The sequence below is a fragment of the Bos javanicus genome, chromosome 3, assembly GCF_032452875.1.
Source record: "Bos javanicus breed banteng chromosome 3, ARS-OSU_banteng_1.0, whole genome shotgun sequence".
In the NCBI taxonomy this organism is placed as follows: domain Eukaryota; kingdom Metazoa; phylum Chordata; class Mammalia; order Artiodactyla; family Bovidae; genus Bos; species Bos javanicus.
Genome location: NC_083870.1, coordinates 100,527,362 through 100,548,868, shown reverse-complemented (window position 1 = coordinate 100,548,868; position 21,507 = coordinate 100,527,362). Strand labels below are relative to the sequence as shown.

Genomic DNA, 21,507 nt, shown 5'->3' with positions numbered 1-21,507 from the left:
TGTGGTTACTGCTACTCTAGAGCAATGCTTCTCAACTCTCAGATTAAAAAAAAAAATTTATTGGATCAGTTCAGTTCAGTTCAGTCATGTCTGACTCTTTGCAACCCCATGGACTGCTGCATGCCAAGCTTCCCTGTATATCACCAACTCCAGGAGCTTGCTCAAACTCATATCCATCAAGTCAGTGATGCTATCCAACCATCTCATCCTCTGTTGTCCCCTTCTTCTCCTGCCTTCAATCTTTCCCAGCATCAGGGTCTTTTCCAATGAGTCAGTTTTTCACATCAGGTGGCCAAAGTATTGGAGCTTCAGCTTCAGCATCAGTCCTTCCAATGAATATTCAGTACTGATTTCCTTTTGAAATCAGTTTGGTTTGATCTCCTTTCCGTCCAAGGGACTCTCAAGAATCTTCTCCAACACGACAGTTAAAAAGCATCAGTTGTTTGGCACTCAGCTTTCTTTATGGTCCAACTCTCACATCCATGCATGACTACTGGAAAAACCATAGCTTTGACTCTTTGTGGGCAAAATAATGTCTCTGTTTTTTACTATGCTATCTAGGTTGGTCATAGCTTTTCTTCCAAGGAGCAATGGAAGGAGGATTTAATTTCATGGCTGCAGTCACCATCTGCAGTGATTTTGGAGCCCAAGAAAATAAAGTCTCTCAATGTTTCCATTGTTTACCCATCTATTTGCCATGAAGTGATGGGACTGGATGCCATGATCTTAGTTTTTTGCATGTTGAGTTTTAATCCAGCTTTTTCACTCTCCTCTTTCACTTTCATCAAGAGGCTTTTCAGCTTCTCTTTGCTTTCTGCCATAAGGGTGGTATCATCTACGTATCTGAGGTTAATGATATTTTTCCTGGCAATCTTGATTCCAGCCTGGCACTTTGTGCTTCATCCAGCCCAGCACTTTGCATGATGTACTCTGCATGTAAGTTAAATAATCAGGGTGACAAATACAGCCTTGACATACTCCTTTACCAATTTGGAACCAGTCCATTGTTCCACGTCCAGTTCTAACTGTTGTTTCTTGACCTGCAAACAGATTTCTCAGGAGGCAGGTCAGGTGGTCTGGTATTCCCATCTCTCTAAGAATGTTCCACAGTTTATTGTGATGCACACAGTCAAAGGCTTTGGCATAGTCAATGAAGCAGATGTTTTTTCTGGAAGTCTATTGCTTTTTCTACGATCCAGCGGATGTTGGCAATTTGATCTCTGGTTCCTCTGCCTTTTCTAAATCCAGCTTGAACATCTGGAAGTTCTTGATTCACGTACTGTTGAAGTCTGGCTTGGAGAATTTTGAGCATTACTTTGCTAGTGTGTGAGATGAGTGCAACTGTGCAGTAGTTTGAGCATTCTTTGGCATTGCCTTTCTTTGGAATTGGAATGAAAACTGACATTTTCCAGTCCTGTGGCCCCTGCTGAGTTTTCCAAATTTGCTGGCATATTGAGTGCAGCACTTTCACAGCATCCTCTTTTAGGATTTGAAATAGCTCAACTGGAATTTCATCATATCCACTGGCTTTGTTCATAGTGATGCTCCCTAAGGCTCACTTGACTTCGAATTCCAAGATGTCTGGCTCTAGGTGAATGATCACACCATTGTAGTTATCTGGGTCATGAAGATCTTTTTGTATAGTTCTGTGTATTCTTGCCACCTCTTAATATTTTCTGCTTCTGTTAGGTCCATACCATTTCTGTCCTTTATTGTGCCCATCTTTGCATGAAATGTTCCTTTGGTATCTCTAATTTTCTTGAACAGACCTCTAGTCTTTCCCATTCTATTGTTTTACTCTATTTCTTTGCACTGATCACTGAGGAAGGCTTTCTTATTTCTCCTTGCTATTCTATGGAACGCTGCATTCAGATGAATACATCTTTCCTTTTCTCCTTTGCCTTTCGCTTCTCTTCTTTTCTTAGCTATTTGGCTGAGAAAAGAAAAGGCTTCCTCAGACAACCATTTTGCCTTTTTGCATTTCTTTTCCTTGGGGATGGTCTTGATCACTGCCTCCTGTACAATGTCACGAACCTCTGTCCATAGTTCTTCAGGCTCTCTGTCTATCAGATCTAAACCCTTGAATCTATTTGTCACTTCCACTGTATAATTGAAAGGGATTTGATTTAAGTCATGCCTGAATGGTCTAGTGGTTTTCCCTACTTCTTCAAGTTAAGTCTGACTTTTGCAATAAGGAGTTCATGATCTGAGCCATATCAGCTGCTGCTGCTGCTGCTAAGTCGCTTCAGTCATGTCAGACTCTCTGCCACCCCATAGACGGCAGCCCACCAGGCTCCGCTGTCCCTGGGATTCTCCAGGCAAGAACACTGGAGTGGGTTGCCATTTCCTTCTCCAATACATGAAAGTTAAAAGTGAAAGTGAATTTGCTCAGTCGTATCTGACTCAGTGACACCATGGACTGTAGCCTACCAGGCTCCTCTGCCCATGGGATTTCCCAAGCAAGAGTACTGGAGTGGGGTGCTACTGCCTTCTCTGCATAGTCAGCTCCTGGTCTTGTTTTTGCTGACTGTCTAGAGTGCCTCCATCTTTGGCTGCAAAGAATAAAATCAATCTGATTTCGGTACTGAGCATCTGGTGATGTCCATGTGTAGAGTTGTTTCTTGTGTTGTTGGAAGAGGGTGTTTGCTATGATCAGTGCGTTCTCTTGGCAAAACTGTTAGCCTTTGCCCTGCTTCATTTTGTACTCCAAGGCCAAACTTGTCTGTTATTCCAGGTATCTCTTGACTTCCTACTTTCGTAGTCCAGGCCCCTGTGATGAAAAGGGCATACTTTTTGGTGTTATAGACGGTCTTGTAGGTCTTCATAGAACCGTTCAACTTCAGCTTCTTCAGCATTAGTGGTTGGGGCATAGACTTGGATTACTGTGATATTGTATTGTTTGCCTTGAAAATGAACAGAGACCATTCTTTCATTTTTGAGATTGCATTCGAGTACTGCATTTGGACTCTTGTTGACTATGAGGGCTACTCCATTTCTTTTGAGGGATTCTTTCCCACAGTAGTAGATATAATGGTCATCTGAATTAAATTCGCCCATTAAGGTCCATTTTAGTTCACTGATTCCTAAAATGTTGATGTTCACTCTTGCCATCTTCTGTTTGACCACTTTCAATTTACCTTGATTCATGGACCTAACATTCCAGGTTCCTATGCAGTATTTTTCTGTACAGCATTGGGCTTTACTTCCATCACCAGTCATGTCTACAACTGGGTGTTGTTTTTGCTTTGGCTCTGTCCTTCATTCTTTCTGGAGTTGTTTCTCCACTGATCTCCAGTAGCATATTGGGCACCTATCGACCTGGGGAGTTCATCTTTCACTGTCATATCTTTTTGCCTTTTCATACTGTTCATGGGGTTCTCAAGGCACGAATGCTGAAGTGGTTTGCCATTCCCTTCTCCCGTGGACCATGTTTCGTCAGAAGTCTCTACTATGACCTGTCCGTCTTGGGTGGCTCTATGTGGCATCGCTCATAGTTTCATTGAGTTAGACAAGGCTGTGGTCGATGTCAACAGTTCGGTTAGTTTTCTGTGATTGGTTTTCTTTCTGTCTACCCTCTGGTGAATAAGGATAAGAAGCTTATGGAAGCTTCATGATGATAGAGACTGACTATAGGGGGAACTGGGTCTTGTTCTGATGGGCGGGGCTGTGCTCAGTAAATCTTTAATTCAATATTCTGTTCATGGGTGGGGCTGTGTTCCCTCCCTGTTATTTGGCCTGAGGCCAATCTGTTGACCCATGACCCCACCAGAGGCTCCTGGACACTCACAGGAAGTCTGATTTAGTCTCTTGTGGGGATACTGCTCCTTTCTCCTGGCTCCTGGTGTGCATAAGGTTTTGTTTGTGCCCTTCAAGAGTCTATTTCCCAAGTCCTGTGGAAGTTCTGTAATCAAATCCCTGCTGCTGCTAAGTCACTTCAGTCGTGTCCAACTCTGTACGACCCCATAGACAGCAGCCCACCAGGCTCCCCCATCCCTGGGATTCTCCAGGCAAGAACACTGGAGTGGGTTGCCATTTCCTTCTCCAGTGCATGAAAGTGAAAAGTGAAAGTGAAATTGCAGAGTCGTGTCCGATTCTTCGCAACCCCATGGACTGTGGCCTACCAGGCTCCTCCGTCCATGGGATTTTCCAGGCAAGAGTACTGGAGTGGGGTGCCATTGCCTTCTCCAAAATCAAATCCCACTGGCCTCCAAATTTAAATTCCCTGGGGGCTTCCCTGATAGCTGGGTAAAGAATCTACCTGCAACGCAGGAAACCCCAGTTGTATTCCTGGTTTGGGAAGATCTGCTGGAGAAGGGATAGACTACTCACTCCAGTATTCTTGGGCTTCCCTGCTGGCTCAGCTGGTAAAGAATCCGCCTGCATTGTGGGAGACCTGGGTTTGATCCTTGGGTTGGGAAGATCCCCTGGAGAAGGGAAAGGCCACCCACTCCAGTATTCTGGCCTGGAGAATTCCATGGACTGTATAGTCTATGGAGTCGCAAAGAGTTGGACACAACTGAGCAACTTTCACTTTCACTTTCACTCATTCCCTTTGCCGGATCCCTAGGTTGGGAAATCTGTTGTGGGTCCTATGTTTTATTGCACAGGTTGATATTTTTTGAAATACAGTAAAAACAGCTTAAAAATGAGATAACACAGACAAACACAATTTATTACTATTAGATTCACAGACATAAAATTACTCAGCCAAACTGCTCTAAATGTTTTTTAAGAGCTTTCAGTTTCTTTACTTACCATTTCTTTACTTACCATTTTATAGAGCAATAACACTTAATCAACAGGCTCAGGCTCTAAGGACCACACTTGGAATAGTTCTGCTCCCGATGATCTGTAAGTTATTTCTGCTCTGAAGACTCAGGAATGTATGTTTTTTCTTTTTTAAGATAATGACCTTTTTAAAAGAACTTTACTATATGATTTATATTTGTTTTGTTGCATGTACCTTCTGCTAACTTGGAAGTCTGTAGTTAGTTTTTAGTTCTTCCAGTGCTTACCTTTATAATTGTAACATTTTCTTATATTTCTTGAGACTTTATCTATTAACTCTCTGCTTTCAGCAATGACAAAATTACTATTCTTCCACTTTTCATTTCCTTACCTTCTCCTTTAACATGTAATTTTAGTGAGAAACATTATTTTAAAAGTTCTCCTGAAGATTATCTATATACCTTTAAAGAACCTTCAAATAAACTTCTGTCTATCTTATTAACTTTAAACCATCTCTTTTGCTCTCCTAATGGGAAAAGATGAGGAAACTCAATTTCTTTACCTATTTTTCAACATCTATTATATATATATATATATATTATAATAATATATATTATTTCATGTTGCCACAGATTGTAATATTTGTGCTCTGTATTTTTAAGGCCCAGAGTTAGTCTGAAACTGCCATATGTTTGCAATGATGGAGTTTAACATGTTTTAAAACCTGTAGGCTTTCTCACTTTTCATTAACCAACTTTTCATTCATTCTCTGAAACTTAAATATTTGGCTCCATTCTAGACTCTTTTAATCTTTTTCTTCAATCATATACTCTGAGTGTATATATATATATATCACTTCAGTTCAGTCACTCAGTCGTGTCCGACTCTTTACAACCCCATGAATCGCAGCACTCCAGGCCTCCCTGTCCATCACCAACTCCCGGAGTTCACTGAAACTCATGTCCATCGAGTCGGTGATGCCATCCAGCCATCTCATCCTCTGTTGTCCCCTTCTCCTCCTGCCCTCAATCCCTCCCAGCATCAGGGTCTTTTCCAATGAGTCAACTCTTCACATGAGGTGGCCAAAGTATTGGAGTTTCGGCTTTAGCATCTCCACAACTTCAATTTCCATCTACTGCTCCCAAACTTTTAAGCAATTTTTAATAACTTTAAGTAATTTAAAAATTGTACAGAAATTAGTATTTCTTCAGTCGGTCCCTTTCTCTCTAGCCCTATACTATAAAACTCTGACAAGTACCTGATAATGAATAAGGGAAGGCAACAAGGCTCAACCTTGTATGGAATTGTATTTAGAGAAGTTCACAGTTCAGCAACCAAAAATAACTTCAAAATGACGCAAGTCCTTTGCAGGCATTGCTTGGGAACTGGGAAGAGGATTTGTAGCAATACTCATTACAGCTCCTCTTCCTCTCCTATGTACTTCCCTTAAACCCACAATACTCCCACCTGCCCACACAGCCTTGTTTTCTTCTGTCTGCTTCCCTACCTATCTTCCTTCTACTTTTTTCCTTTTCCTCCCCTTCTTCCCATGTAGATTGACTCAGCTTCTTGAACTCAGTTCTATTTCTTTTATCCCTTTAATTATTCTTCCTATTTTTCATTCTCCTTATCCTGAATTCCGAAGCCCAAAGAAGCAGTCTGGCATCCAAAGAACTCTCTTGGCCAGGGGAAAACTCAGGGGCGGGAGAGAATTTTGTGAGCATTTGGCCTATTAGTAATTTTCATTCTGAAAATGAAATATGTATATACTGAGAGCATTCCCTGAACTTTAGATCCATAATTCATCTTGTTTATCTCATGTATGCATGCATGCTTAGTCGCTCAGTTGTGTCCAACTCTTTGCGACCCCATGGACAGGCAGGCTCCTGAGTCCAGGCAAGAACACCGGAATGGTTTGCCTTTTCATTTTCCAGAGAATTTTCCTGACTCAGGGATCCAAGCCACATCTCCCACATCTCCTGCATTGCAGGTGGATTCTTTACCCGTGAGCCACCAGAGAAGCCTGTTTATCTCATAGATACCACAAAATCAACATGTCCCCAAACTGCACTTCTTTGTAAAGTTTATGAATTCATTTGTTCTATATTTCTCTTCAATGAAACACACATGAATTGATGTGTGAATAAAATTATGCAACTTTCTTCAGTATTCTCTAGGACAGTGAAAGACACCACTGTCCACCTGGTTATTTAAACCATAATCCTGAATATCATCCCTGATTCATCCCATTTGTTCATTTTCCTCTCTGGCTATTCATCAAACCCTGTAAACTGTACAGAAGTTAAAATTTTTTCACTCTGTCCCTTTCTCTCTAGCTCTACTATTATAAAACTCAGACAAGTGCCTGATCACTTTTACCTGTTCCTTTGGAATAGATTCTTAAGGGGTTTCTGGTCTCCACTTTTATTCCCCTACAATATACCTGTTGAAGACATGTCACTCATAGTTTCTGACAAGTCTACCATCCATCTTTATGGAAAATTCTCTCTCCCACACCTCTGTCAAGGGGTGCAATTCAGTTCAGTTGCTCAGTCGTGTCTGACTCTTTGTGACCCCATGAATCGCAGCACACCAGGCCTCCCTATCCATCACCAACTCCCGGAGTTCACTCAGACTTACGTCCATCGAGTCAGTGATGCCATCCAGCCATCTCATCCTCTGTTGTCCCCTTCTCCTCCTGCCCCCAGTCCCTCCCAGCATCAGGGTCTTTTCCAATGAGTGTTTTCGCATGAGGTGGCCAAAGTACTGGAGTTTCAGCTTTAGCATCATTCCTTCCAAAGAAATCCCAGGGCTGATCTCCTTCAGAATGGACTGGTTGGATCTCCTTGCAGTCTAAGGGACTCTCAAGAGTCTTCTCCAACACCACAGTTCAAAAGCATCAATTCTTTGGCGCTCAGCCTTCTTCACAGTCCAACTGTCACATCCATACATGACCACAGGAAAAACCATAGCCTTGACTAGACGAACCTTTGTTGGCAAAGTAATGTCTCTGCTTTTGAATATGCTATCTAGGTTGGTCATAACTTTCCTTCCAAGGAGTAAGCGTCTTTTAATTTCATGGCTGCAGTCACCATCTGCAGTGATTTTGGAGCCCCCCAAAATAAAGTCTGATACTGTTTCCACTGTTTTCCCATCTATTCCCCATGAAGTGATGGGACCGGATGCCATGATCTTCATTTTCTGAATGTTGAGCTTTAAGCCAACTTTTTCACTCTCCACTTTCACTTTCATCAAGAGGCTTTTTAGTTCCTCTTCACTTTCTGCCATAAGGGTGGTGTCATCTGTATATCTGAGGTTATTGATATTTCTCCCAGCAATCTTGATTCCAGCTTGTGTTTCTTCCAGTCCAGCATTTCTCATGATGTACTCTGCATAGAAGTTAAATAAGCAGGGTGACAATATACAGCCTTGACGAACTCCTTTTCCTATTTGGAACCAGTCTGTTGTTCCATGTCCAGTTCTTTTTTTTTTTTTTTTTGTCATTGTATTGAACAGTTTCTTTTTTTTTTTTTTTTATTTTTTTTTATTCTTCCAATTTTATTTTATTTTTAAACTTTACATAATTGTATTAGTTTTGCCAAATATCAAAATGAATCCGCCACAGGTATACATGTGTTCCCCATCCCGAACCCTCCTCCCTCCTCCCTCCCCATACCATCCGTCTGGGCCGTCCCAGTGCACCAGCCCCAAGCATCCAGCATCATGCATCGAACCTGGACTGGCAACTCGTTTCTTACATGATATTTTACATGTTTCATTGCCATTCTCCCACATCTTCCCACCCTCTCCCTCTCTCACAGAGTCCATAAGACTGTTCTATACATCAGTGTCTCTTTTGCTGTCTCGTACACCGGGTTATTGTTACCATCTTTCTAAATTCCATATATATGCGTTAGTATACTGTATTGGTGTTTTTCCTTCTGGCTTACTTCACTCTGTCCATGTCCAGTTCTAACTGTTGCTTCCTGATCTGCATACAGATTTCTCAAGAGGCAGGTCAGGTGGTCTGGTATTCCCATCTCTTTCAGAATTTTTCACAGTTTATTGTGATCCACACAGTCAAAGGCTTTGGCATAGTCAACAAAGCAGAATTAGATGTTTTTCTGGAACTCTCTTGCTTTTTCGATGATCCAGCCGATGTTGGCAATTTGATCTCTGGTTCCTCTGCCTTTTCTAAAACCAGCTTTAACATCAGGAATTTCATGGTTCACGTATTGCTGAAGCCTGGCTTGGAGAATTTTGAGTATTACTTTACTAGCATGTGAGATGAGTGCAATTGTGCGGTAGTTTGAACATTCTTTGGTAGTCCTAAGCAATCATGTTCTGTTCCACATGATACCATCTTCCCAATTCCTTTACATTGTTAATTAAACCAGGAAGGTACTCCTAACTGGGGCTTCCAAGTGGTGCTAGTGGTAAAGAACCCACAAGAGACATGGGTTTGATCCCTGGAGATAGGGGCGATCCCCTGGAGGAAGGCATGGCAATCCACTCTAGTATTCTTACCTGGAGAATCCCATGGACAGAGGAGACTGGTGGGCTACAGTCCATAGGGTTGCAAGAGTCAGACACAATTGAAGTGACTTAGCACAGCACACCCCTAATTAATATGTAGGTTATCCAGCAGCTATTAAAGTAACTTGACAGGTAAAGTTTGGCCACTTAGTTTCTCATCCTTAGACAAATGAATTAGAAAACAGGGAACGAATTGGACATTAGAAACAATAAATGAAGTTTTTAAAATTGCATAAAGAGTCCAGTTAGCACATAAGAGGCAATGGCCAAGATAAAATTTTGCCTAAATAGAAAATATTGGTAGATAGAAGTGATGATATAAAGCAGTAATACATAACAGGATAAATAAGGTGGTTGCTTCTGGGAGGAAAAGCAAAAAGACACATGAATTAGAGCAGAGATCGAGAGAAACTTAGTCATGGTAATAACAGAGCATGGAGTAAAATGCCCTACATTCCTGTTGCTGAGGGTCCTAGAGATGCTTCGCGTTCCAAATTTCCTAAGAGTCCTGTTTCCTTTATTGCTGAGTATATTCTAATGTATTTAATATGGCTTCAGTTTCTATCTGTAGCTGGTGCCCTGCTTGAGGTTACATTTGGATCCATCAGCTCTAGCAAAACAGATACTAAAAATCATCCTATTAAGTGATGACAATGGAGGTTTAGTTACATGTAACTGACACCCCAAATTACAGTAACTTAAGATAGAGGTATATGTCTCTCTCACATAATGCTACAGGGGGCAAGAATGGCAAGTCTGATCCATTAGATTATCTTGGATCTTTCTACATTGTTGCTTTGCCCTCCCTTAGATGGTTTCTTATCTGTGTGGTTCAAGATAGGTTACTACCATCACCACTCTCCAAGCAACAACCTAGAAAAAAGGAGAAAAGAAGACAGGAAAGACATGACTTTTCCCTTTTAGACTGTAATTCAAAGGTTACGCTCATGCTCACAGCTCATTGGTCAGAGCTTAGTCACATGGTTACATTCAGCCACAAAGAAGGCTGGAAATTTTCTTTATTCTAAGTGGCATGTGTCTACTAATATGAAAAGGGAAGAATGGATATTTGGCGACAAGTGTCTGTTTTTGCCATAATTGTAATAAGGAATCTTTGTAGTTAACTCTTAGAAAGATTATGTGGGCCCCTTTGAATCTCCTAGGAAGTCTTTCATAGAAGAGTAGAGAATGTTAGTATCACTGAAAACAGCCTTTTCCAAGAGGGTATGTAATGATACCTTGGCCCCTAGAAGCATAAGAGTATCCTCCCTTAGGAGAATTGGCAAGCAATCATTGCCTAGGGAAAAGGGGCATAATTAGATACTCTCTCTTCTGAGTGTTTAAGAGGAAGAATTGCAGATCCCTAGGATGTGGGCTTCTTGGGAAACTTGTCCTGGGTCTGCTTGCTTCCCTGGCAATTGATTGTGATATATATGGAAATAGAAAACATAGCTCTACCACTAAGAGCTTCAGCTGTGGGAACTGTGACCCTGGCATCTTTGGCTGAGCTGGGCACCAAGGGAACGGGCTTGTCCTCTCTCAGAAAACTTTGCTGAACTGGGAGGGCCTTGTTATGTGGTCTGTATTAGTCTGCTTGGGCTGTCATAACAAGGTACCTTATGGAACTCTGTGGTGGTCCAGTGGTTAGGACTCTACATTTGCACTGCCCTGGGCCAGGGTGGATCCCTGGTTGGGGAACTAGGATCCTGTAAGTTGCCAAGGAGCAGCCAAAGAGAAAAAAACAAAACAAAACATTAGACTGGGTGGTGTAAACAATAGAAATTTATTTTCTCACAGTTCTGGAGGCTAAAAGTCCAAGATCAAGATTCTGACTGATTCTCTGGTGAAGGCTCTCTTCCTGGCTTGTAGGTACCCACCTCTTTGCTACACAGTCACATGTCCTGTTGTGTATGTGTGCACGGGGTGGGGGTGAGCAAGCACCCTCTGGTGTCTCCTCTAACAGCTTACAGGATCCTAGTTCCCCAACCAGGGATCCACCCTGGCCCAGGGCAGTGGAAGTGTAGAGTCCTAACCACTGGACCACCACAGAGTTCCATAAGGTACCTTGTTATGACAGCCCAAGCAGACTAATATAGACCACATAACAAGGTCCTCCCAGTTCAGATAATACTCCTGTTGGATCCAGTCCCCAACCTTATGACTTCATTTAACCTTGATTACTTCCTCAGGGGTCTGATCTCCAAACATAGCCACTTTGGAAGGTAGGACTTTAACATACAAATTTTGGGAGGACAAAGACTTTCACATCATAACATGGTCCCAGTATACGATGATGCTACTGTGGAAACTGTACTGATCTTCCTGGAGTAGAATTTCAAAGATAGCTACACTCTTCTTCTCTTTGAATCCATTGCCCCTTGCCATGTAACTTTAGTCCCTTTCCACACTGACTTGCTTTGGCAACAACTTGCTTTGTGATTTATGACTTGCTTCGGCAATGACACAGTTGCCAATGCAACACCAAGGAAGACTTACAAAGTGTTTACACATTGAGGCTTGCTGACTTTTTTCTGTTCTTGGGACCCCTATACTGCTGCCATGTGAAGAAATTCAAGTTAGTCTGCTGGATGATGAGATATGTGACTTAGTTGGCTCTACTGCTATGGCCAACAGCCTGAAAACTGCCAGATGTCTGAGAAAGGCCATTCTAGATTATCTAGCTACCCATCAATCCTCAGCTAACTGCAGGTGCACTTGCAAGCCAAGCAGTGATAAGCTAAACTGGTCCAGGCCATAAGAACCATCCAGCTGATCTACAGAATTGTCAGCTAAATAAATGCTTGTTGTTTTAAGTCGCACATTTTGAGATGGTTTATTATATAGCAATAGACAACTACCATCCTTACCTTTAGAATATGTAGGAACTTTGGAGTTCTTAAATAATTAAGGAGGAGATACTAGACTTCCTGATAACTTGACATGAGGGGCCTGAGTGACTAACTAGAAAACAGAAAAGAATGTCATCACATGTATAACCCCAAGATTATTGAACAGTTTGTATTTGTTATACATCTAAATACTGGTAGCTCTCACTTCTGGGTTCTAAACCAATTTAATCAATAGTTCACTGTACATCCTTCCATAGATATCTCATTGGTACTTAACAGCAAATACATCTAAGTGATCAATCATAATCTCCTTCAAACTTCTTTATTGTTCCCTATATCAGTTGTCCAAGCCAGAATCTTGGAAATTATTCTCAAATATTCTTTCTTTGTCTCTACCCAGATGAATCAACAGTTCCTATTATTTCTGCTTTCTGAGTCTCTCTAAAATTCATTCACTTTCTTTCATCAGGACTATCACTTTCTTAGTACTTGTCATCATCACCTCTCTCCCAGATAATTATAACATTATCTTAACTCGGCTAGCATAGAACTTGCTAGTGGAATGGATGTGAAATGTGTGAGAAAGAAAATATTCAAGTATCATTCTGAGCTTTTGGCCTGAGAAACTGAAAAAAATATTGGCTTGTCATTTATTAAACTGGGGAAGATAGGAGTAAACGTGGACTCAGGCCAGACTGTGCCACATGGCCATCTCTGACACATAAGAGGCTGAGAAACTAAGTATCTGAGTGTATTAGTTTTCTATTACTGGGTAATAAATTACCATAAACTTGGGTATTCTTGCCTGGAGAATCCCATGGACAGAGAAGTCTGGTGGGTTATAGTCCATGGGGTTGCAAAGAGTCAGACATGACTGAGGAATTAAGCACACATACACACAAGAATTAATAGGGAAAAAAAAAAGAATTAATAGGAGAAGGTGGCCTAGACAGAGACCAGATTTGATATCCTTGCCAATCATACTAAGTTCAGTGGTAGACTTCATCTTGAAGGTCATGGAAACCTATTTAACTGTTTTAAGCAAGAAAGTAACATGTTTTTTGAAGATTCTTGTAAAGGCTTATTGGAGGACGGGTTTGAAGAGAAAGGGTCTGGATGTAGATGAATTAGTTAGAAAGTTTTCCTAGTCAAGTAGGTGAGAGAAGATAAGACTTGAAGTGAGGTAGTACTAGTATGATGGAAAGAGGAGACAGACTGGAGAGATGGTAAAGTTACAGAAGAAGCAAGACTTGTTCATTAATTGGATGTGGGGACAGGAGGGGGAGGAAAGAAGTATAGGATGACTTCTAGGTTTCTGGTTGAGGCAACAAGGGGTGGATGGTGGTGAGAAACTGAAACAGGGGATACAAGGAGCAGATTGATGATGGGCTGTAGAAACATTGGTTGTGTGTGTAGGCTCTGATATCTGATAGACCTTGGTCTGAGTCCTGGCTCTGCACTTATTAGCAGTGTCATACTGAGCATTTTATGTAACTTGAACCTCAGTTTCCTCAACTGTAAACTGGAAATAATACAACTTACCTCTTGTTCACATATGTGTGAACTGAATGCACACTGTCTGGTATCCAGTAGTTTTGCTATAATGTTAGTTATTACTACCTTTTAAAAAAGGTTCAGGGAGGAGGCTCAGGATAAAAAGGGTGACCCCTTAAGGAAATGCTTCTGTGAAAGCATTCCCGTCAAGTCAAAAGAGGAAAAATATGGTGCTGTGGCAGGCCAGCTGAAGCCAGAAGGAGGAGGCCAGACAGGGCTGAGCTACAGCCACGTTGCTGAGCAGATGAGTCACTGAAAGTGGCAGGCTGAGCTGCCCAGGCCACAGTTGGACTCGCGGTGGCCAGGCTAGACTGGGCTATAACGTAATTACTTCATTGTCAGTGGGGAATCATGGCGATGTTCTGGAAGCTTGTCTTCTCTTTCCCCTTGAAGGAATCTATTGCTTCTTCCCCTTTTATAGGACTTTCCACATCCAGTCTTACTTTTTGGAAGCTGCAGGAAACCGTGGAAAGAGTCAGAAAAGCCAGAATTTGAGTTCTGTCTAGCTTGCTCAATGACCTGGTACATGTCACTTCTCGTCGGTCTTCTTATCTGTAACAGGAGAATGAACAGACCTGCCTTCAAAGTGTGATGTGACGATCAGATGACAGTTGGTTGGAAGGTGCTTAACAAAAAGGCATGCATTCGTGTTCTGTTCACTAGTTGTCTCCTTTATCTTCTTGCTGCTCCTGGTCCTTCTCCACCTACTTCCTTGAGGACGTTGATCAGTTCTAATTCATTTTAGATCCGCACCACTTAGCTTGGCCCGGCACACAATTTCATGAATGGACGAATGAAAGAATCAATGAACCGTCCGCGGCTACCACAGGCGCGCCGGGCCCCGCCCCCTTCCGCTCTCCGCCCCCTCCCTCCCACACCACGCGGTGGGGCCAAGGGCGGGTCTCTCGCGACCGTTCGCTGGCGCGTGCGCGGGAGACGGCGCGCGGCCGGAGGTGGCGGGCGGGCTCCCGGTGCGCGCGCGCGAGGGGAAGGGAGGGGCGGGGCCCGGCCAGAGGCAGGCGGGCGGGCGGGCGGACGGCTGGCTGGGGAGCCGGCGGCGGCGGCGGCGGCGGCGGCGGGTGACCAGCCGAGCGTGTGCCGGCTGGGACAGGACGAGGCTGCGGCGATGCTGCCTCCTGCGTAAGGAACGCCAAGGAGGCCGCGGCCCTTGAGGCCCCAGAAAGCGCGGAGGAGCTGCGGGCTGGGATCGGTGGCTTCGGGTGCCCGCCGGGCCATGGTGGCCGCGGGAGGTGGTTGGCGCGGTAGCGCGGCGGCCCGGGGCGGTGCGGGGCCGGGACAGTCGCGGCGCTGACGCCCGCAGGGCCCAGCCGCAGATATGAAGCGGAGCCGCTGCCGCGATCGACCGCAGCCGCCGCCGCCGCCGCTGCCGCAGGCAGCCGGCCGGGAGGATGGGGCTCAGCGGGCGGCGGAGCTGCCCCAGCCCCAGCCCCTGCCCCCGCGCCGGAGAGCGCCGCCCGGGAGGCAGCGACTGGAGGAGCGGACCGGGCCCGTAGGGCCCGAAGTCAGGGAGCAGGTAGGGCTGGCCGGGGTCTCGGAGGGAAAGGATGGGGAGGGGGAGCCTGAATGGGACTGATGGGGGAGGGCTGTCTCGGGCGGGAAGATTTGGGCTGGGGGAGTTGAAGGGGTGGGGACTGAATTGAAGTTGGGCAGGAGGAATGGGAGGTCTGGAGAGGCAGAAAAATGGGGAGTGGAGAAATGGAAGTATTAGTCTGGGGTTGAATGGGAAATGAGAGCGTAGGGATGAAAAATGGTCCTATGGGCGTTTGAAGTAAAGGGTTCTGGAGAAGAAGGGACGCCGCAATGTGGGCTGGCAGTGAATGAAGTGCAAAGAATAGGCTTACTAAAGGGGTATGGAGGAATTATCCAGAGGGGCAAAAAGTGTAAGGTAGGGACAGTCAGTGTGATATAGTAAATGTTATCTTATTTTCTCGAGGTTGCCTTGACAGTTGTGAAAAAGATGTCATTCCCAAGCATTCTCTGGTTTGGCCATCGTTATAGTCTTGTTGGAATATGTTCCTAGCCATTGTTAAAGTTCTCTCCAGTAATGATCCATTTTATGAGAAAGCACTTTTTAAAACATGTGCTTTGGGGCTGCATGTGTGCAATCCAAAGGCAGTACTGTGAGCAGAGAATTCATAGATTTAGTCTCTGCCTTCTAGGAGTTTACCACTGAAAATATCTTAGTGGGAAAACATAGAAATGCAAAAAGTTCGTGGAGTTTCTGAATGGACAGGATGTGTTTATGTATTAATTTATTAATCGAGTGTGGGTTATTTAGAAGTAGTGGATAAAGGTCAGTTTTATGAGGGAGGAGAAGTTCTCATTAGTAGCTGTAGGAAGTTCAGTGAGTACGTGCATGGTCCTTGATCTTGTGGGATTTACAGAAAAATGTACTGTAGTAATGGACTCCAGTGACAGCTTCCCTTTTGCACATACTATTCAAGACCCTACTGACTTCATCTTTGGAGATTTGAAGGGTCCTGTTAGGTCTCCTGCCTAACAGGAGACCTTTCTCGTATGTTAAATAAGTATTTTCCATAGACATCATTATTATATAGTTTCAGTGATGCACATGTTAGCACTTGGACTTTCCCCCACTGTTGGTTTTTTATCTTGTATTCTCCACCCAGTGCTGAGTAGACTGTGCTCTTGCTATCTTTGCCCTTACTTTAAGGCCGCTGAGCATTGTCCTCTTACTGTAATTTTCTCTCTCAACCTTGTCTTTTATATTCTCTGCAGTTCCTATTCAAAACATTTTAAAATGTACTTAAAACCCAGATCCTTTCCTGACTCAAGTTTACCTGGTCCAATTTACCTTATCCAGTGCTTCACTGAAGAGTTCAAGGTTACTTGATTTCTTCCCCTTTATCTCAGGATTTCTGTGTTCACTCATCCTTTTAAATCTCAAAGAAGGAAGTACTTATCCTCTTCCAGGCTAATTTCTTTATGTTTTTGATTTCATTCCCTCTTATCTTCTGTAGGCCCTTATTGTCTTATACCTCAAATAAAAACAAAACAACAGGATTTCCCTGAGTTTTGTAACCTACTTAAGCTACTTTGTAATCTCATTTTTGCTAACCAGCAACCTTCTTGAAAAATGAGTTTATGTTCAGGAGTCTGAGAAAGCTCCAGGAGATGGTGAAGGACAGAGAAGCCTGGCGTGCTGCAGTCCATGGGGTTGCAAAGAGTTAGACACAACTGAGTGACCGAACAGCAACAGTTCACTGTCACAGCTTCTTCACCTTACATACATTCCTCATATATTTGGCTTTTACACATACACTCTCCCCAAACTGATGTCTTCAAGGTCATCAGTAACTTGTGTGTTTATTTATTTACTTTTTAATTGTGATGTGACTACAGAGTGCAAATCAAAGGTTCATTCAGCCCATGAATTTTTACAGAATGAATACACCTATGTGACCGCTCCTCAGATAAAGATGTAGAACATTTCCAGTACCCTAGAATGTGCCTTTGTGTTTTCTCCCAGGTATTACCCATCTCTAGAGGTAACCACTCACCAGCCTCTATCACCATGGATTAGTGTTGCCTCTTCTGAACTTCATATAAAGTAAATCATTCAGCTCAACTCTTTTATGACTGTACTCTTTCATTCAGCTATGTCTGTAAGATTCATCTATGTTGTTTCTTTTAGAAAAAGCGTGTTCTTTTTCCCTGCTGTATAGTTTTCCCTTGTGTAAATGTACCATGATAGATGCTAAAACTTCCTTTTTTAAGTTGAAAAATAACATGTGGCTATTTGTTAAAAGTTTTCATTGTGAAAGAATTACACGGAAAGATTTGCAGCAGTCCTGGGGACCTTAAAATGACTAAATCTGATAACCTCCCTCTTCTCTGCCCTCTGTGAACTATTGGTCACTCTTGACCATGTGTTTCTTTTGACATTTTCTTCTCTTTTGTCATAATGTCTTTTCTACTCCTGTTTCTCTAACTGCTTCTTGGGTGTCTTTTTCTGTTTTCCATTGCTGTCCCCAGTGAGTTCCTTGAGGATGTGTTTCCTCTCTGTCCTTAGCTTTTTTTCTTTTTCTTTTTTTTGGTCATGCTGAGGCTTACAGGATCTTAGTTTCCCGACCAGGGAACCCAGGCCCCTGCGTGTGAAAACACTGAGTCCTAACCACTGAACCAACAGAGAATTCCCAGCTTTTTTCTTTTATCCTTTGTTTTAAAAAATTTATTTATTTATTTATTCACTTTTGGTTGTGCTGGGTCTTTGTTGCTGCTCAGGCTTTCCTCCAGTTGCTGGGAGTGGGGATTACCCTCTGGTTGCCAAGCATGGGCTTCTCATTGCGGTGGTTTGTCTTGTTGCCGAGCACAGGCTCCAGGGCATATGGGCTTCAGTAGTTGCAGCTTATGGGCTCTGGAGCGTGTGGGCTTCATTAGTTGTGACGTGAAGGCTCAGTAGTTGTGGCACACTGGCTTAGTTGCCCCTTGGCACGTGGAATTTTCCCTGACCATGGATCGAATCCATGTCTCTTGCATTAGCAAGTGGATTCTTAACCACGGGACCACCAGGGAAGTCCACAGGTTTTTTTCTTAATTGTATTTTGTTTTTTAACAGGCTTACCCTATTCATGGCAAGTACTTAGGATATTGGGTAGGGTCTATGTGCTGTGCTTAGTCGTTCAGTTGTGTCCGACTCTTTTGTCCATGGGGATTCTCTGGGCAAGAATACTGGAGTGTGTTGCTATGCCCTCCTCCAAGGGATCTTCCCAACCCAAGAATCGAACCCAGTTCTTCGCATTGTAGGCATTCTTTACCGACTGAGCAAAAGGGTCTGTAGTTCTCTTTGTTCATGACATTATGTTAGAGAGCCTCCTTGTAAAGTCATCTGAGTCTCTAGGCCTCACCTCTTAGCTTTATATTTCCATTTCTAGCCTTAACATTTCCACCTTAGACCCTCAGCATTTGTGATCTTAACATTAGTGGTTTTCATAATTTGATAGTGTCTTGAAATTCCATGACTTGAAATTATTTGTTGAAAACTTAAAAATTTTCAATTTTGTGTGTTATGAGGTAGGATGGATTATTCCATTCATTCAGGGAGTAAAAACCTAGCTGATCACCAAGGTATCTACCTTTCAGAAATGACTTTGTTCTTCATTTCTCCTGACGTGGAATAATGCTGTTATGTGTTATACCATGCTGGTATTTAGGAATAATTTCTGAACAGGATGCAGAACTTGGATCTCTGGATTAGTGGCTTACTGTATCATTGAAATATTGATAGATTCCATTATTCTCTTTTGAAATGTGCTTCTCCCTGTGTCTTTCCTTTCTCTGGTCCTCAAACTTGAAATTATATCTGTGGTCTTTGTCTTTTCGCTCTCCCTTGACCCCCTTATCCAGATTCTGCTGATTCTGTCTTCATGATATGTTTCAAATCTTTATGCTCACTGTCATCACCTTAATTTACACCATTTATAAACTTTTGTCTTGGTTGTTGTAATATCTTAACTGCGTTTACTCTGCTTTTAGCCTTTTAACCTCTAATTTATTCTGTATTCTAATAAAGAAGATTGGAACTCCTTGCCTGTCTGAGTTGCAATAAGTATTTTTAAATAATCAATTCATTGCTTTATCTTCAGAAACTTTCATTAGCTTTTTAATACCATAGAATAAAGTTTGAAGACCTTGGCATTCAAGGTCTACTTGAAACATCACTTTTTATTAGAATCAGTTAGAGGCCCCTTCTCTTGGTTCCCAATACTTTGCTTTGTATCCATTGTAGTATACATTATTGAAATAGCTTATCTCTCTTGTTAGCAAGTTCTTTGAGGCCCAGACTCTTTCATTTATTATTGTATACCTAGTGTGGTATTTGAAACATAGTTATTAGTCTGAATACTTATTAGAAACATGGATGTGTGCTGGCACTTGAAATGTATACTGAGCAATATCCTAATTGGTTGTCAGTCTCTCATCAGAGAAAAAACTCCTCGGAGGCTGTCTTAATCATCACTGTACCAGCCTTTAGTGTTTTAACTGGTACATAATGGGCACTTAGTAAATATTTGTTTCCTTCTTAGGCACTTTCATATTTTTATTTTAATTAGTTATCTATCTGAAAAACTTTCTTCTCAGTCTTTGCCCATTGAAATTCTACTCAAGCTTCCAGGCCTAACTCGTGCCACAGAAACTGTTCTGTGAAGTTGCTTTTCTATGATTGGGCTGTCATAAATAGCACTTCTGTCCTTCTGTATTCATTTTATATTATTTCGTATCTGCTTTTAAGTTGTAAATTATTGAGGGTGGGAACTATATCATCATTTTATATACCATAATACGTAATCAAGGCCTTTGTCACAATAGGCACATAATTATTTACTACCTGAATGAATGAACAGGAAATGATTCAAATATTTTGAATTGAGTAATTGAACTGAATTGAATTGAGTAATAACGGTAGTAAGAGAGAAATAGGTAAGTAAAGAAAATGAGACATTTTTGAAGATGGAGGAAGATGGAGTTCAATTTTACTTTCTAGAATTCTCTCAGCACCATTAAGGAATTTTCAAAATTTTTTTCATGAAAATCATTATTCGGCACTGGAATGTTATTGTATAGTCAAAGTGAAGTGAAAGTTGCCCAGTCACATCCAACTCTTTGTGACCCCGTGGACTGTATACTGTATAGTCCATGGAATTCTCTAGGCCAGAATACTGGAGTATGTAGCCTTTCCCTTCTCTGGGGGATTTTCCAAACCCAGGGATCAAACCCAGGTCTCCTGCATTGCAGGCAGATTCTTTACCAGCTGAGCCACAAGAGAAGCCCAAGAATATTGGAGTGGGTAGCCTATCCCTTCTCCAGAGGATCTTCCCAAACCAGGGATTGAACTGGGGTCTCCTGCATTGCAGACGAATTCTTTACCAACTGAGCTATCAGGGAAGCCCAAAAGCACAGGGCAGAAAATATGCAGAGGGAAAACTGCATGTATTTTTTAGGAAACTGTAATTGATTTGGTATTGTTGGAATTTGAACTTGGAGGCATAGATGATGAGTTTAGAGCCTAAAAGAGCCTAGATGGGTAGAAGATCTTTACTACTATTTAAAAAGAGTAAAGTAGGGGTCTTACTTGTTTTTTTAACCTGGGTTACTCTGGCAGCTGTGTGGAGGATACAGTGTAGGACATGGTGATTAAGGCATGGGCATTTGAGAATTTTTCTGAGTTTTCCCAGGGGCTTTACAGGTGGCACAGTAGTAAAGACTCTGCCTGCCAATGCTCGAGATGCTGGTTCGATCCCTCGGTTGGGAACATCCCTGAGAAGGAAATGGCAGCTTACTCCAATATTTTTGCCTGGGAAATCCCATTGACAGAGGAACCTGACAGGCTATATCAGATGTGATTGAGCAGGTACTCATGCTAAGTTTTCAATGGAAGGTGTGTGCTTAGTTGCTCAATCATGTCCAATTGTGACCCCATGGACTATAGCCCGCTAGGCTCCTCTGTTCTTGGAATTCTCCAGGCAAGAATGCTGGAGAGGATGACCATTCCCTTCTCCAGGGGATCTTCCTGACACAGAGATCAAACCTGAGTCTCCTGCATTGCAGGTGGATCCTTTATCATTTGAGCCATTGGGGTGCTAGTGATAAAGAACTCGCTTGTCAATGGAGGAGACATAAGAGACTCGGGTTTGACCCCTGGGTCAGGAAGATCTCCTTGAGGAGGGCATGGCAACCCATTCTAGTATCACTATTCTTGCTTAGAGAATCCTGTGGACAGAGGAACCTGGGAGGCCACTGTCCATAGGATTGCAAAGAGCTGGACACGAGTGAAGTGACTTAGCACGCACCTGCTCCA

At 42.7% G+C, this 21,507-nt stretch overlaps 1 protein-coding gene across 4 annotated transcripts in view; it reads left to right on the top strand.

Annotated features, from left to right (window-relative positions):
• Nucleotides 1-14,992: 14,992 nt before the first annotated feature.
• Nucleotides 14,993-21,507, top strand: part of MAST2 (microtubule associated serine/threonine kinase 2) — a 207,402-nt gene continuing 200,887 nt past the window's right edge. For all 4 annotated transcript variants that reach the window (XM_061412120.1, XM_061412119.1, XM_061412118.1 and 1 more), the window contains exon 1: nucleotides 14,993-15,201. In XM_061412120.1, coding sequence (XP_061268104.1) covers nucleotides 15,004-15,201 — 198 coding nt within the window. In that variant the 5' untranslated portion in view covers nucleotides 14,993-15,003. The remainder of the gene's footprint in view (nucleotides 15,202-21,507) is intronic.